At 42.5% G+C, this 18434-nt stretch overlaps 1 protein-coding gene across 1 annotated transcript in view; it reads right to left on the minus strand.

The window, feature by feature from the left end:
• Nucleotides 1–18434, minus strand: part of LOC146986074 (uncharacterized) — a 20364-nt gene continuing 1930 nt past the window's right edge. Inside the window, exons 2-14 of the mRNA XM_085779666.1 lie at nt 8823–8896; nt 8195–8280; nt 7974–8013; nt 7793–7873; nt 7315–7422; nt 7108–7217; nt 5306–5354; nt 3581–3701; nt 3259–3353; nt 2933–2998; nt 2607–2706; nt 2038–2190; nt 1–1913 (exon numbers count right to left, since the gene is read on the minus strand). Coding sequence (XP_085635792.1) covers nt 535–1913; nt 2038–2190; nt 2607–2706; nt 2933–2998; nt 3259–3353; nt 3581–3701; nt 5306–5354; nt 7108–7217; nt 7315–7422; nt 7793–7873; nt 7974–8013; nt 8195–8280; nt 8823–8888 — 2454 coding nt within the window. The 5' untranslated portion in view covers nt 8889–8896 and the 3' untranslated portion in view covers nt 1–534. The remainder of the gene's footprint in view (nt 1914–2037; nt 2191–2606; nt 2707–2932; nt 2999–3258; nt 3354–3580; nt 3702–5305; nt 5355–7107; nt 7218–7314; nt 7423–7792; nt 7874–7973; nt 8014–8194; nt 8281–8822; nt 8897–18434) is intronic.

Here is an 18434-nt window from a genome sequence, read left to right on the forward strand (position 1 = left end):
ATTGAAGACGTGTGAGCCTGCTCACAGTTGACCATAAGTAAATGCAGTATAAATGTGTAGGCTTTGGGTTCTTTAGCAAAGAAGACCTTGCGCTACAGCCTCAAAAGCCCTTGAGTTGGAGTTGCTCCCCTCAGTGCACTGTAATCAGGTTTAGACACTTTGTTGGAACCAAATGAAACAAACTTAAGAAGCGATGATGAAACACACAGCTGGTTTTAGAAGACCATTGAAGTTAAAAACCAAATCTTTTTATGCAGCAACGGTTACGTAACACTGGCGGTAGTTTTAAATACAAGTTTGACACCGTCTTTCCAAAGAGGTGCAAGTATCAAAGAAATCTGTACATATCAATGAAAAAAGTCCTCTGACACACATATGCACGCAAACACACAAAAACCTTTGAGACACTGAGTGGCTACTGGCCTTTCACCTCTTTTATGGCTTTGAAAACGAATCAAGCATTCACAGAGAGCCCGAATCATACTGGCATGTCATCATCAGCAACATTTGAATGATACTTAAATCCTACTTCAATCAGAAAGTCACTGATTTGGGCAGCTGCTGTCCACTCGGAGGCATCCTGCAAAAGTCTGGGCTGGATCGGACCAAGGGCACGCCCACTGCTGACTGTCCTGAGGGCCTGGAGTGACCCGGGGGAGACCCAGTGTACAACAGTGGTGCTGGGAAGGCAGAATGGTCCCTGGGGGCCCTGGAGAAAGGCTTAGAGTAACTGGGTGAGGTGGCTCTGTGTGTGTCTGAACAGCTGGCAGTGTTGCACTGGAGGGGAGAGAGTCTGTCGGCAAAACTAGGTGGAGGAGGGGGGATGATGGACTCCTCCACCCAACTACCTCCTTCATATTCAGGCTCCTTCGGCAAAGTGGGGAGAGCACACAACAAGGGAGGTACAGGAGAAGGGGCAGGAGGGATAAAGACAGGAGGTGGAGGCAGAGGGTAGAGAGTGGGGTCGTAGTCTCTGTTTAGGGCGCGTGGAGGATTGCTGTGTATGCTGGGGATTTCCTCAGGAGTGGCCAGGAGCTTTTCCAGGTAGCGGTCTTCCTCATCAACCTCCGACAGGTTGTCATACTGGGAGGTGTTGGAGGGTCGCCTGTCTCCTGGAGACCCCGGGACATAGAGGGAGACTGGGAACTTGCTTGGCTTTGGTGGAGGAAGTCTGGGAGAGGAGGAGGAGGAAGAGGAGGTAAGGAGGGAAGAAGGTTTTACAGGAGTGGGTGGTTTTGAGCATGGTTTTGGAGACAATTTCATTTGAGGGACCAAGACAGGGCGGGGGGAAGGAGAGCGGCGCTGGGTCTCTGGATCAGTCCCAGTCCCTGATCCACAATCCAGAGGACTTTGGTCATTATGTTCAGAGTAAAATAAAGGTGGAGGTGGCAGATCTGGAAGGTCCATGATCTCTTCCTCAGTCTGCATGGTGAGAGTGTCCAGAGCAGGAGGCTCATAGGGTGGAGGCCAGTCCACTGGCTCTTCCCGTGTCTCTGGGTCTTCAGCTTGGCTCTCTGACTTTTCCCCGTTTTCTTTAGGGCTACACTCCGGGGACAACATCTTCGCACATCTGTCCAAGCCACCCTCAGCACAAGGGTCGCCTGCTTTGGGAGGTAATGGAGGTTTCCGACAAGGCCTTCGAGGAGAAGGCGTTCTTTCTGTGTGGACTACAACTGGATCTGGTGAAGGCAAAGGAGGCGTGTTTGCCCTGGAGAGGCTACTTGAGTCCTGGGGCTCTGCAGGAGAGGGGGTCTGGTGTAAGGTGATGCTGTCTGTTTGCTGGGTCTCGGTATCAGGCTGGCTGCTGGGCTGCAGATTTATTTTGACCTCCAGAGGAGAGTCAGGCTGCAGCGGCAGCAGGAGGACTGGTCTCTCTTGACCTAGAGGTTTCTTTGGTAGCTCCTCTGACTTGGCTAAAAAGGGAAGAGGAGATGAGGAAGACATCAACAAGAGGAACATCAAGATGCTTTTGGAGGAGATGGTGTGGAAGTAACTGTGGCTTTATACTACAACAGAAATCAAAGAACCAAACGGCACCTGGAGGAGATTGGTCCAGCTTTTTACTGCGTAGCTCAGACATAGCAGCCTGCAGCTGCTCAACCACCACATCATCAGGCAGGAAGAATGAAACAGCCAGCTGCTCCTGGAGAAACTCCCTCAGGTCCTCTAACTGAAGCTTCTGCAGACGCTCTGATTGGTTACACAATACAAAGTAACAGAAAGGTGCCAATTAAACTTAAAGAAAGGGAGACAAGTCAATTAGGTTAAATATCAGGTCACCTCTGACAAAAACACTGTTAAAGACAATACTTCAATAACACAGGCCAGGTCTAATCAAAAAGCAGATTTGCAGAAATTGACCAATGTGCTGAGGCCATGCTCCTGCAGGCATCCAATGAAAAGTCAGCTTTCGGTTCTTCTCCACAGTAACTCGCCACTTGCATTATGTAAGCCATCCGGTTAGGAGGCAGCCAAGCGTGAAGGAGCCTGCCATGTAATCCACAGGGTTACATCCACTGGTATAGCAGCAGCAGCCAGCCATGGCTGTCTGGGCATGAGGCTCCTTTGACTCATTTCAAACGGCAAGTAATCATCCTCTTACTCACTCTTATGTAACTTGAGGGCTGTATACGCCATGGCAGTAAGCATCTTCTCTCCCTCCAATATGTAAATGTCCCACAATCGCAGGGTGAGGGTGAAAGGGGTCTGTTATGTAAGATACATGGGGACACAGAGTCAGTCCGATTACAAAAAAATTGGAAAACAACCTCAAATGTGGTGCAATGTTCAAAAGGAATGAAGGAGAATGCACTGAGATAATGATTTATGATTATATTTGAGAGCAGAAAACATCTGGGCCGAAACATACATTTAACTGGTGATAGAAAATGCATGCAACTCATACTCTTTAAACAGAAACGGAAATACTCACTCTGTCAATGAAGCACTGTAGAAACCATTTGGTGGTGTAAATCCCTGTTGTCATCTGTTCCTTCTCCTGTGGGGCAGAAATTAATGAGGAATAGTCTCTATGGGAAGTTACTCTGTATAATTTGTTCTCAGTTATAAATCTTACTTTGAAAATAGTCCTGACAATGAACATGTGCCCTTTTGTCACGTATATTAAACACATAATGAGAAATGGCCTGATTAAATCTATGTCATGTATCTCATGACATTGTAATCTGTCCATTATTGTAGCTTCGTGTGTGAGGCATGGACAGAAAGCATCAGTCATACAGATGTACTGTAACCCACCAGGTGTTTCTTCAGCTTAGGCAGCATTTTGGAGAGGATCAGGTCATGGTGGGCCTGGAAACGATGCAGCTTGGGAAATCCCGGGATGAAGAACCCTAGCGCAGAGAGAAAATAAATCAGCAGGCCATAAATGGTGTGTGGTGAGGGACACAGAGACATAATATTTAGAAATGAGAAAAGTTCTTTCCCTCTTAAAAGACCAAATTAGCAATGGCCTGACTTATTTTTATCCTTTTTATTGAAAGGACTACTATTAGATGTCCAAACATTTTGTTGTATAATCATTTTTTCCTTTCTGTCTTCATGTCTTCCTCTGTCTCACCGTGCATTGCATGCTTGCTGTTGGTAAGGAGCTGGGACAGAGCCCAGAAGGCGTCTTCCTCGTTCAGGTACATCAGCAAGATGGCTGCGATCTGGCTCATCCCCTGGCAGTAGCTCACCTCCTGAGGGGCCACAGGAGAAGAGACAGGTTCAATTAAACAGAACGAGCAAATAAGAGGAATTATTTATAATTTAATAGAGCACAGCCACACACAGGCCGAGAGACCAAGGGCGGAGAGCACCTGAATGTCTGATGTGGTCTGAAGGCAGACTGTGGATGTGTGTGGGCTTTACTGCACAGGAGAGGCTTTAGACCCACTGGACACGCTGCTACAATTATAAACACTTTTACCAAAGGTTGTGAAAATATTTACTGCAGCCCGATATACACCATCGGTAAAATCATGTCCTCAATTTGAATTGCTGCCAATTTGAATCCACCACGATTCAATGATTTACGCTGAAGACATGGCCCTTGGCAAGTGCAGATATACAAAACCAGACACACTTGGTATTTGTCTATATTAAGTCTATTTATTGCACAGCGAGAGATGGACAGTCTGAAGTATCCTTTCAAGGAAATACAGTAGATATAATTGATGTTTGCACTGAGGTTAAACTAAACATTCTCCACATTCCTCTCTACCATCACATAGGCAAGAAGGACAAACACACTATTCCCTTATCACTCTCTCCCTCCCTCCTTTCTCTCTTGCGCTCTCCTACTGACCCAATTTCTTCTGAGCGGCGTGTGAGAAGAGGGGAAAAAGGAAAAAGGGGACAGCACATTTCCATTTCCTCTGGCTGAAACACCTCTACCACACAGGAACCAGCTACAGAACCAAATCAGAAAAACAGACGTTGACTCTATTTGTGTATGGGGGAGATGTACTGTCCTGAATAGATCATTCCTGCACAGTTGTAAAGCCCAGACTTCATTCCACTGAGACATACTCTGGTTTTTATGCGCAAGAAGGGACATTGAGACTTCAGGGCAACTTCCACTGAAGCAGAATCCTTGTTATGTCTGACCTCAGCATCCACAACCACATCTAGAAGACATTACATGGGTTTAGGGAGTCATGGGGAAATTTTGTTGTAGCTACTGTATTATCTATTTTGTGGAGCCACAACTACAAGTTATTTTCCCCAAATCTACTGATTATTTCACTATCAACCAGTCAATGTCAGAAAGTGGTGACAAATGCTAATTACAGTCCCAATGCTTCACATCCCAGCCAACAGATATTCAGATTATCAATCAAAAAATCCTCATGACTGAGAGAAACTGGAATTGGTTTATAGTTTTTGCTTGAAAAATGCATGCATGATTATTAAATCATTTTGGGTCTGTTTGCCTCACCAGATAAAGTACGAGTCAAAAGGGAACTTGGTCTAACAACGTGAGAGCCGAGTATAGATGTGGGTTCACTGGTGGTCTGGTTGTCATACAGAGTTGCTGTACGTTAAAGGCTGAGCCACACTCATAAATAAAATATCTCACCCAAGGCTCTGAACAAGAATGAGAACAGATGGGTTTAGATTGCTCCGCCTGTTCTTTGCTGCATGGAAACTAAAGCACTCAGTGGACTTGCAGCTGTTGCGCCACTGGTTTGCTGCTTTTGCTGCACGTCGGCCAGTGTATACAAGACTCCTCAATATTATGTAACAAACACTTACCGGTAAGTATGCATATGTATATACACACAAATGTAGACACACTCACCGTGTTGTAGACAGAGTATGCTGCTAGTACATGAAACAGCGCTTGCTGCCTGGAGAGGGAACAGAAAAACCACTGGTTAAAAAACAAGGATGTGTTTCATTAGCAACAACTGAACAAACTCAAACAGCATGTTAAATATGAGTGTATTACATGAAAATTCCCCAAGGCCCACATCCCCACATGACTAATGATCTCCCAACATCATCATCCCTAAATTAGCTCCATCCATCAGCACAAATAGACTCAAAAATATTTTTGGGGAGGCTGACAAAGCCAGCTTACATCATATCATCCTGGTAGTGCTCGCGTAAATCTGTGTAATGTGTAGTGTACTGTGTGTGTATGTGAATCTGTTTGTGTGCCTTCTATCCAGGGGACTTACGTACAGTATGAGTTCCCACAATGCAACAACATTTAATTTCATGAAGGTGAGATGAGTGTGAAAGGACATCTGTGTTCTACTGCTGTAGTATGATGGTTGTGGTGACACAATTTAATAAAGACTGGATTCTCAAGACTATGGATTCTGTTTTTAAGGATCTCAAAGATTACATTTAAATTGGATTTTCTAAAAAAAATGTTCAAGCATGTCAGCAGATACTGCGTTTTTGTCATATAACCACGGCATGCAGCTCCTCTCTAGTTTCTGTGACCACATGGTTGTGTGCTTTGTGGCTGATTACATCTGGATTTTCAACTGTTTCAAACAGTGAGCACAAGGCAACCATTGTCTAAGTGTGTGTGTGTAAGTGAGTGGAAGGAGTGGGGGCAGGCATTAAGAAATATAATGTAGACAGAGAGGATGTCTCCCCTCCGGGCCCTCTATAGTAAATACATGTCTTTAAGACAGTGGCAGAGTCAGGAAAGCTTTAAATAGCTGTCAGTGTCTCGGTGTGAGTGAGGCAGCTGTTGACTTGCAGGGAAGGAGTGGGCAGCCAAACAGGATGGAGTGGTGTTTTGGTCTGCTTGGACATAGTAGCTTTGAATTGGAGGGGAAGGACATTACAGAGAACAAGAAGGGAGCACTCAGTCACTCACATAGAGGTTAACTTACAAAGACCGGTACCTTTCACACCTGTTCCACAACCCCAGAGCAAGTGATATAAAAAACATAACAGTGTTTGTGTTGTGAAGGTATTCAAAGTGTGCATTTCATTAATATTATTTTATCACCATTATACATGTGTGTTGTCTCCCGATAACAGTGTGGACAGTGTTATTCTGTTCATGCACACTTCATATTGGTGCACATTTCTGTATGAATGCCATTTCCTGTGGGGCTTCGTGCACTGACAGGAAGGCTAATAAAACACTGAGAGGAGGAAACAACCGCTTTGGTTTTGTGTGTGTGTGTGCGTGTCGGGGGGGAGGGGGCTGTTTCAAGGTTTAAACCAGAGGTCATACCCTGTAACGGCTTCAGGCTACGTCCACACTGCTTTATTTTCGTTTTCCAGTGCATCTCTTTTGCTACGTTTTCAAATTTCTTGCGCACTGAAAATTTTGAAAATGTGCTTCCTGTTTACATTGGCTCACGTATTCCCAGTGTGCTTGATAGTTCGGTTATGTCCGTGTTATCAGGTGTGTTAGTATGGTCAGAAAGTGTCAAAGAGCAAAACAGTATCTGGACAGAAACTGTTTTCGTTTGAAAATGCTGTTTTAAAATGAAAATGTTGCCTCAGTGGGGGCAAAAAACCTGAACATGTGAGGCGACACAGAAAACCAAAACAAGAACTCTTGGAGACCATGTGATACAAAAACATCAGAGAAGAATTTCATGTGACCCACAACAGCTAAGAACTCACTTGACTCCGAAGCGATCCATGAACATAATGTGGTTTCTGAAGGTTCTGTTGACGTCCAAGTCAATCTGCTTGATCTCTGTGGAGAAGTTTCGAGCCTGCTGTTTCATTTTCTGGAGGGCAGAAAAAGGGATGACTGTGAGAATTCACTCTTTCAAAGTGTATCCACATTTTAGAGGATCTGTCATGAGTTTCAAGAGTCATACATACCTCATATTTTCCCTGGTTATCATCTTTGATTTTCTCGATGTCCAAAAGCAAGGCCCATGCCTGGCCTCTCAGCTGCAGAGGGACGCCTTTATACACGCGCTTCACCAACTGAAGCACACGTGACAGACACATATGGACAGACATGAATGAGGATTCTCTAAACTCTCTAGAGAAACATGGTCATGTATGAATGCTGCTCAGTGGGGTGTTTCCTATTTAACGCTCTTGACTGACAAGGACTCATCACATCCACTTATATTGCTTTAGCTGTCTAGACCAGTGAAAAGAGAGGGATGAGGGCGTAAGCTCTGGTTAAAAGGGGAACGGAAACGGGTAATAAACAGTCATGGGAATAATTCATCACATGTTTTCGCTGAAAAAAGGGAAATGACAGATAAATTGAGACAGTACATTTGTGTGTGCGTGTCAGGGACTTCACTGATGTTTGATGTGTGTCACTCACTACCGAGTTACACACCTTGTCACTGTTCTTGTACTTGTCCCAGTTCTTCACCATCTTCAGCCATTTCTCCACGCGTTCCACCTCCTGGTGCTTTTGCTGTGGAGAGCAAAGATACACACACATGTGGTTGACTGCACATGTGGAAGGGTGTAAATATACTATAATGGGCAAGGCCAAAAGCTGGGTAAGTTCATACCTTCTCTTCAAGGGCACTGGGTGTTGGCAGTTCTTGTTCACTGGAGCAGAAAGCAGAAATATCCAACACGTGTTAGAAATAGGAGCGCTGATATCATAATTTCAGTTTGATATTAACATTAGATATCATCATTATGTGAGAGCAATGAGAGATAAAGTGTGATAGATATACTGTAGATGAAGGTGTTCTCATTCCAACACAGAGCCGTCGGGGTAACTTACTGCAGGAAGCCGAAGCGGTCAGTGACCTTAAAGATGCTGTAGTCAGCATCCTCCCATGGGTCAATCTTGACTCCCTCCTGCCTGCCCTGAAATATCCACATTCCATTATCACCTTATTAGAAAATTCTGTATGCCAAATAAACAGTTTGGTGACTTCAGATTATGCTAATGCATAGCTGCAAATAAACTGTGATATGGATAAAACAAGTAGGAAAAACTGTACAAGTCAGGTACAAATCTGAGGTAAGAGAAATGAAAACAAACAAACAGAAAATGTGGTTTTATTGTTTCCCTCTTGCCAACAGGGAAACTCTAAAAGGTTTTAACCCCAATTTGTGACATACAAATGCAGAGTCATTCTGCCATTAATTGATCACTCCAAGTAATCAAATTTCCACTGCCTGTTGGTAACAAACGATTCCTAGTTCACACAATGCAGGCACCATGCAGGGACTCTCTATCCAAAGAAGTATAAAACAGTTCTTTATTTTATGTGGTTTGGTTGTTTCTTTGAGGAAAAAATACATTCCAGATGATCACAGTTTTAAATTTTAGGACCACTCATCCTTACAATCCAGATTTTCCTGAACTGTGGGTCCAATGTCTGTCTATGCATGCACTGACTTACCTTGTCATATTTAGAGATGATTTCAGCGCGTTCCTCTGCTATCAATGTGTCTATGTCCTTCTTCATGTCAAAATCTGAAGGAAATTGGAAAAAAAAAAATCTCATTAATAATCATCAAGCTTGACCATGTCTGTCATTCCAACTGTTTTGGTGTGGATATCTACATGTTTACATCAAATACTTTTTTTTTTTTTTAAATACTCTTTTTATCGTTTTTTCAATTTTATGAGCACAAACATTAGAAAAAACAAAACAGACAACAAAACAAAAAAGTCCCACCCCAAACTAACAGTGAGCAAATACTTTAATAAGTTACTCCTATACAGGATCAGCCTAACTGATTACAGCGGTAAAATGCCTTTTTTTTTTTTGGCTTTACAGGGATTGGTTGACCACAGGCGATATCAATTTCCTGCCCATGAACATTTGAACACAGTAAACAACTTCTGACACAGGGCTTTGACCTACGGCTGTGTGACTACTACATGTTACTGGTGCGCTACATTTGTTTGAGAACTGTGCATCAGAAGAAAAAAAAATACAGGAAGTATTTATAGGTCAGAGAGCAGGCACAATTTTAGGTGGTGATGCCACAGTTTCTCTTCATATGCTTGACCATAAAATCAACTCAGAATTAAAAAGTTGCTTCCTTCTCCGTCACCATAACACAGAAGGAACAATAATATACCAGCATGACAAATCATACATATTTCACACAAGATGACAATTCTCTACACCATTGTAATGGGTCACAAGACCTACATGACAATGCGTTCTATTTAAACAAAGCTGGAGTCTTTCAGGAGCCAGTGCATGAAGAAACAAGCCACAAGGCCACCGCCAACTTCCTGTTAATGTGACCATAGCCTCATCTCCACTCAGCGCCGTTAGTCTACAGCTCAAGTCCACTGAATGTCATTGTCAGGTGATCATTTTTAACAATGATTGTTCAAATGTGTACCTACATATATTAAAGAAAATGAATCAATTTCACATACAAGAAAAAACATAAAGCAAAATTACATTCCACTTTGAGTATGAAATCTTTTGTTCTCATGTTTGTTTTCTCTTCTGTTGTTTAATTCAAATGTTTTTTTCCAAATGTGCCTAAATTTCAGGTTTCAAATCCGATTAACTTGTATGATAAGGGCAGCCCAGGACAGGCTGAGAGTGGATCAAGATGGTTTAGACTGAATCTCTAAACCTTTCACGATGCCAAATAATCTGTGCAGTGAAATGCTTCCAAGCAAGCTTTTCCCTGTTCTCCCTCTGTGAGTTTTGGATGCACAAACACTATACAGTATGTAAAACAGCTGCTGGAAAAAGTATACAAGTAAAAAGCATGGCGTTCATACTGCATGATGATGAACAATGCGTAATTTCAGGGTATGTTGTGTTCATACAAGGCCAGTGGGTCATGTGAGGCGTATGTGAAGTGTGACAAAGTGACAGCCATGGGACTTCCTGCTTCTTGTATACATGTACAGTTCAGTAATTCATGCCCATGTGCACATACAGCATCAATGGTGCCAAACCTCACTACTCAGAAGGTGAGATAGTGCCAGACAGCAACAGACTACAGCCCATTAGAAAAGAAACAGAGAAGTGTCCAACTAAGTGTGTGAAACCAGAACTCAGTTGCTACTGGAGGCTCTCCCCCCTCCCTTTTTCTCACAGTATAACCCCCACCTGACCCCAGTCTGTCCCTTTAAGCCCGTCTCTGGCCTTCAATGGGCTGATGTTCCTCGGCCAGCACGGCTCGGCTGTTTAGCAGTTGTCAGGGCTGAATAAACCCCTCAGAGAAAACAGCCTCCACTCGTTTGTTTGCTGGGTCAGCATCGCATGGTGATGTTTGGATTAAAGGAATGTGTCAGCTATAGCTAGCAGGCACACTGAAAGAAAATAAGATGAAAGAAAACATAGGCAAGACTATGCCGCCTTTGATATACTATAGGTGTTTAAGCAACGCCGAGAGGCATCTACTGATTAAGGAAAAAAATTAAACAAGTACATCTTTGTTGTGCACTACATTCAAATGTCACGAGACTGATACCCAAGGCGAGAAAATTCAAATCAAAGGAAGAGTCTTCCAATAAAATGGGATGAAAAAGAGCTATTTTGGTGTTACTTCAGTATAAATTCAATTCAAATTTGTAATTGCTCCATAGGTCAAACTAAAGCATTTAATTGAAAAACGAACTTTTCATAATTGTGTCAAATTAAAAAAAACAAACCGCTTTCTTTGAGATCAAACAGAGACTTTCTCTAACGCTGCTGAGGAAACTTTCCAGGCGACCCCACTGCAACAAATGCTGTGTAATGAGGAATACTTTCACTGACGCCTGATGGCATGTGGAGCCAGCTGAGGCCTCAGGTGGTATGTATGTCTGGCATGCCCTGCAGCAACAGGTGGAAGAGAACCTGCCCCCTCTCCCGGAGACATGCGCTTTCCTTCAAGGCCAGCAACGAGTATGAGATTGAGTCAACAATATAGATTAAGGCTGCAAATTGCAGGGCATTTGAAATTCAAGATGCTATTTGGTTGTGAGAAAATCTTTTATTAAAAAGAAAACATTTAGCCTTTGTTTTGGTTCAGATGTGATACTTCTGCCACATGCACAGGTTAGGTATTAGGCCATCTCTGCCTCCCCTACGTTCAAAATTAATCATTAAAGATTAGTGTTGATGATATGTTATTCCCTTTTTAATGAACCAGATTTCAACCATAGACGTTATCTCTAACACCACAGGATGCAGTCTTTTCCATCAAACAACAGCTGAGTGTCTTGTCTAACAGGTGGCCAGTGAAACCAGACCACTGGACAAATGGACTCTGCTGTTCTGTGCTTTTTCTTTTTTACCGTTTCCCTTTTCTTCTCCACCTCAGGTCGTTGTATTTCAGGCATCAGCATGTTTTTGTAAGATGTCTGTGAGGTCGTACCGTTGGCCTGGCTCTGACATTGCCTATATCATATAATCATGGAAAACTGCAGGCCTACTTTGTGCGGGGTATAGGTTGATAAGGATTGAAGAAGAATGAAGGTAGGGGTGACTTTTTCTACGTATTTTCTCTTTGTTGTTATTCTCTTCAGGGATGGAAATCATTAAAATATCTGAGCTGCAGATATAGTTCATATGAGTTGATGCGAAAAGTTGTGTTGAAGCATGTTTGTGTATTGTTTTTCTGAGACACTGCAGCAAAACTTTGAAGAAGAACTACCGGTATCAGTATATTACTAATTTTCAATGTGTGAAAATAGAAACAACACTTCCCGTTTCACCTGCTGAGTTATTCAACATTGCTTGTGTTGCCAAATACCGGTACCTTACACAACACTAAAAATAGAGCTGCGAGAATAATTCTAAGCAAAACGTGACCAACTTCAAGGCCCATCCTGGAGTCCAACAGAGAAGTTTTTTCGCCAAAGCTCCTCAAGGATGACTGTGAGGTTTTGTTTTTTTTTACTTCACTGTCTACTGGGAAAATTAGAGTAAAAGGTCTGTTATGCTTCATCTTTAGGTTCCAGCTGCTTACTTCCTGTGTTGAGTCTCCAGACTGCTGATAGTATTGTGTTGGGTTCAGGAAGAAAAGGAAATCAGTGGCCGCCACTCCTTCAACAACAGGTTCAATGAGAACTGCCAAGAGAGTACGACAACAAAATAGGTCTTCCCTAATGCAAGAAATAACCTCTTGCTGACAAAATCCCTAAATTATCCAGACATGCCTTTAAATGGTCAGCGAAAAAAGATGCGACCAATACCGCATGGTGGTCAGTTCACATTAACACTGATATTTGGCTTCCGAGTCACCAACACAGCTCAGCCCCACCTCTGTGGTTGATTCAAGAAAATTTTTCTAACCCTTTTTTCAAGTGGTGACAAGAAAGGTGGGCAGTTCAAGGTGTCTCATAGATGGAAGCTGTAGGAGTGAGTGAGTGAGCAGCAGAGAAGGTCACGAAGCAAGAAAGAGATACAGTTAAAATCATATAGGGACTAGTATACAGTTGTGTAGTGGTAGTTGTGTTGTAGAGATGAGCGTATGAGAAAGAAAAAGAGAAAAAGTGAGGGAGACAGATTAATTAGGGTTTAAATAATTTACAGATTCAAAGAGAGAGAAGGGATTTCAAGCAGAAAATGTTAGCTGGGAGCTCAGTTCACAGACATGACAACAGGCACTTGCAAATTTCCCAGAAATGAACACAGATCTTTAACATATCTCAAAATAAAGCAGTGGTGAGAGAGCGGTGAGTTATAGTTTCGACAGTGAGCACACAGTGGGCTCCACGAAGTGCTAATGACACTGCATATGAAAACCCACGTTCCTGTATGGCTATATTTTGATGATCTGGTTGCTTACAAGATACAAGACTCTAAGCCTGGGTCTCTAGCTGACATCATTTCCTGTTATGACATCGAACTCTAAATCTAGCTCGCGTATATAAGCTCTCAGTGCACTGTTGTAACCACAAACAGCTTGCAGAGCATTCTGAATCACATCAAGCTAATCGTATGGTCTTAAACAGCGAAGCAGCAGTAAAAATTCCCTTTGCTGATTAATCGCTACTTATGTCTGAGGGCACTGCTTCACTGCGTCTATCCTGGATATGGCCCACGTGATCTACAGTGTCATTTCTTAAGTCATCATATATTCAGGCTTTCAATGGGCAGAAATGTAATTTTACTACAGTTTCAGGAAGTAAAGGTTAAACCAGACTCTGCATGGGTCCTGAAGTGTGTATGAGTTGCCACATAAGTTGAAAAATAGAAAAAAATGAAACTCAAACTGGCACTGTGTCGCCTACTCTAATTATTTGTGGTAATCAAATTTAACATTCTTTCTGGTGTGTTTATTTACTTTTTAATCAAGCCTACTGGAATGATAACATGCAACTAGTTCACTTTTTATATATTTCAACTTGATCCACAATTATCTCTGTTTTGGCTTCTAATCAATCTTAATCTGAGTAGCAATCAGATTTAAGACAGAGGATTATACAAGTACCAAGTCAGAACGAAAAACTAAGATTAGAAGGAATCTGGCAATAATCATTTTACTGAGGGATCCTGGAAACTCAAAAGTGCTGTGATCTACTATGGGTTGACAGTTCAGGTTAGGTCAGGTGTGTGTGTGTGTGTGTGTGTGTGTGTGTGTGTGTGTGTGTGTGTGTGTGTGTGTGTGTGTGTGTGTGTGTGTGTGTGTGTGTGTGTGTGTCAGTTGTTTGACATCTTGAGCCAACACCCTGAAGTGAAACTACATCAGGGTGTGGGGTGTTCAAGAAGAGTGAAAGACAGGACATTGCTCAATTCGAAAGTCACCGTGCTGGAGCCCTCAAACTTGTTTCATCTGAGCTAGTTGTGGTTACGAATACTGAAATCATGATCACATTTTAATTTTCTCTGAACGTCTTTTGTGCAGTTGAAAGTTCGAAATCCTAACCCCTGAAACTGCTAATGACATGATGATGAGACAGATGACGGATGTTTAGTTCTCTTTACTACTGGATGATTAGTCAATGCTGCGTGGTCAGCCAAAGGAAGGTCTGGCTCTGAGATAAGACAAGCTTTGGCCAGGGACGCATTCAATCTTGTTAACCTCACAAATTGAACTCCCATACAGTGCTGCTGAGTCTGCCATACATGATGCGTGTCGTTTATTATTGCTTGGAGTCCGTATTATGAACCATCATCTGTCCTGAATGTGTCTACATTGTGTTTCCCCTGGGGTCTGTGAAGGGATTTTTCACTTTTATTTTTCTGTTTCATTTCAAAAAGATAACACAGAGCCAAGACAAAATTGAAAAATGATTCCTACACTATTATTCCTATATCCCAGGACATTCATGTTTCTGTGATACTTTCTGATATTGCAACGCACATTAAATTTACTACTTTGCAACTGTGGTGGTTTTGTTTATCTTCTCACTTCAGGATAATAATGACTGCAGTAATTTCTAGAGTCATTAATGTTAATTATGACAATAAACTTCAAAGAATGTTCTGCAATGCAGCGTACAGTATTATCCCTGTCATTACATTAATCCATTGCTGTAGGCTCTTGGCGATTGTGGAGAACAAGCATCATTCCGGCTCAGAAAAGGAAGGAGACTAACAAGCGACCACATGGCTCCAATTTCCACATGAAGAAGTCTCGAGTCCCAGATGGCTTCAGAGTTCGAGTTTTTAATGGGTGTCAGACACACAGCGTGCGCATGTTAGCATGCATGTGTCTAAAAGAGGCCGAAAATGAAAGGGAGAAAAAGCAGCAGAGATAGCTGGATGGAGGGAGATTGGGGTCACAAAGAGGTTTCTCTGTTTTTAGCAGGATGAGTAGCTGTGAAAATATAAGAAACGTCTTATTTGCCACAGACGGCAATCAAGTTCACTCTCACCACAACTTAAGATCTTTTGTTCAGTTCCTCTCAACATTGCGTTGATCTGGCCTTTATAAAAATGTATGTTATGAAAAGGAAGTCCCTCAGAGACCAGGAATCACTAAGTCATTCCACAGGAAATCTAAGCAGGCTGGTAGGAGATGTTCAACACTGCTGTTTCTTTAAAAGGAAGGTATGGACTCCAGATGCTTCAGAGACTCAGTACTGCTGCCCAAACTGGATAGATGTAGGCTTGATACTCAATATAGTACCAAACATTACAATGATGTGTGTGGACGTATATGAAGCCAGGATACGTCAGTACCATCTGTCAGAAGATAGACATAACAAGGATGCAAATGTCAAAGCCCCATGCTACCAAACATGTGTTTTGCAGGTGTGATGGTGCACGGACAATGGACATTGTTTACCCCTAATCCCAGTGGGTCCTCTCTAAAGAATTATTGACTCACAATAAAGCATGGCATGCAGCATGCTAACTGCATCATACTCTTGACTGGGTTGAAGCGACCGCTGAGACCACATTAACTTGGGAATCGACTTAAGACCAATGAGAAAGAAATCTAAACGGTTTGAAGTCTAGATAGCAAGCGGCAAAGTCTCAACAAGAGCGTCCTTGTCTTGCTCGCTGTCTGAGGCCCTCTTTCTACTGTCTGCCTCCATTTCTTTTGTGCAGCTGTAGTGTTTGTGTTTATGCATAGAAAATAGCAGCAACGCAGAGACTGTGTGACCCAGGGGGGAAACATTCAAAGCTCAGGGACTGGGGAAAAGCACAAGGCTCAGAATAGATTGTTGTCCCCAAGGGGCTTTTCTGTCCTGCTCCGCACCATATTACCACTGTCACTCTGCCTTTGTTTTTCTAAAGCTAAAGCCCACAGAGCATAGATTCACCTACAGAGCACTCACCACCATCCCACATTATGTAACCGTTTCCATATCGTAATAAAAGGAAATAACAAGCTGGAGTCTGAGGATGGGGGACTCTATCACTTCACCCTGCATCTGACCCAGCCTGAGAACCGTCTCTGCTTCCTTGCTGCCGTTACCTGGGGGGAGGGGGTGTCTAAATATAACAATGACCACACAAAGTTTTAGATGCAGGAGTAGCAGCCCAGCCAGAGAGGCCTTGTTTCCCAGAGTGGCAGCACTTTTTTTTTTAATGGGTGGTATGAGGAGGACAGGAATGTCAAGGGAACAGTATTCATAAACACAAAACCACAGGACCCTGCTGAGAAAGCCACATTCTCATAAATGGATCCTCTTCCTTGCAAAGGATGGAGTCGTAATGCAAACGGCAGAACCGGGGGAAAGTTCTCACCCAGAATTTGAGTAACTAGTGCTACAACACTGTAAACAAGAATTATGTTCTTAAGACTCTGTAAACATTATGGATTTTATAGATTTTGCACAAGAATCTGCTTTGACTGTAACAAGATGCACGTGCGCAAGTCATCAATATAAAGTCCCTCGCCACTACAATCCATTCTTTACAGCGCACTGTGCAGCACTAGTTTTTACAATGCCAAAGAGATTAAATAATTCAAGAAGGTGAATACATACAGAGCATGTAACCCAATGAAAAACGTCCAACCAGGGGGCAGGGGCTATAACTTAGCTGGTCTTGTGTCAAAAGCCAAGCAGAAATTGTGCTAGGTTCACTGATGCACACACGCCACTGGTGATTTGGTTATCATAGTTTTCATGTTGATGTCATGTTAACAACCACATAAACAGAGGATTATGGGTTCATGAGAGTCTTACACTGGAGGAAGAGAGTGTAATTTCACCATGATTCAACAACAGAAAGAGGTTAAGTATTTGGAGCAAAAACAAATTTGAAGTGGCATGTAAAAAGACACAAACTGGAGACAATCATAGAAGGGAAATTCCAAGATAGCCCAGTTTAGACAAACAAGTATTTGGGTTATTATCCCATGGAGCCATCATTCATTCCCTTTGTGGTATGGCAGATTTCAGCCTGAGTGACAGTCTACCACCTCAACAGTGATGTGACCTCAATTTAACCAAGGACGGAGCGTGGAGAATAGATTTGGATAATTTATAGACAAACTGGCTCATGCAAATGTCTCGCGGGTCTGTGACAGAAGCTTGCCTCATACTTCGGCCCAAAGATGTAACAAGTATGGCTTCAAATAATAGTTATTTTTCTATCATCTTTTAATCTGTTTTTGATTACCGGACCGGTAATCATTTAATCAATGAAATGTGAGAAAAAAGTATCATCTAACAGTTGTCATTGTAAAGATCTACATATTATCCTGGGATCAACACCAATGGTTAGCTCTGACCTTGGAGTTTTCATGCTCTCACTAGTCTGCAAAGATCTCAGACTTGCAGCTTTGCAGAATGAGGAAATCCAAGTGGCACATACGTGATATGTGAGTATCCCTGTGGTTGTCACTACACTTAAGTCGTTAATGAACTGACAGAGCCTGTTCAGGGTTTCTCTTACCTCTCAGCCTGTGTGTCTGAAGCTCTAAGATATCTTGAGTAACAAAAGGCTTCATCTTTTTTTTTTTTTTATGGCTGGCAAAAAAGCTTCACTATCTGGTGTGTTTTGTGACACTGGTGTGCTTGTTGGCCTTTGACATCCACTATAAAGCCACCATTCAGGCAGACAAAAGGGCTATTGATGCCTCTCCACTGAAATAATATTATCACAACAGAATACAATGAACGCTGCTGATTGAAGAGAGTTATGACAAAGGGTACAGATCTGGGCACTAAATTTGGTCTCAGAGTAAGACATTAGGATTTTGTGTCTGTTAACATGTGTTAAAACATGTTGTGTTTTGTTCACTAAACTGTATTATTTGAATTTCGGATGCAAGGCTTTCAGCCAGTAAAAAAATATTGTTGTCTTTTCTTTTGACACCTCAGACTCAGGTAGACTGCTTTTCTTTGGGTCACACACTGTGAAGCGCCCCAGGTGGTCAAGGTAAAACATACTCAAAGTGAGGCAGTGGTGACTTACAAAGGAAATATGAAAGAGACTATATCACCAGCTCTGATTGACTAAAAATGGCTAATGCTGCTGACTGAGGCCCATTCACGGGCATGAAAACAAAATAGGGGCTCACATGCTATGCCTCACGCGTGGCTCACATCCTGTTGGCACCGGAGAGGGCAGTCAGATCATTGTTTAAGAGTTTAAGCATTGAAGAGAGAGGAAGCTTTTCGTCAAATAAAAGTTGTTTGA

Source organism: Trachurus japonicus, chromosome 6, assembly GCF_045865225.1.
Source record: "Trachurus japonicus isolate A0001 chromosome 6, Traja_1.0".
Lineage (NCBI taxonomy): Eukaryota > Metazoa > Chordata > Actinopteri > Carangiformes > Carangidae > Trachurus > Trachurus japonicus.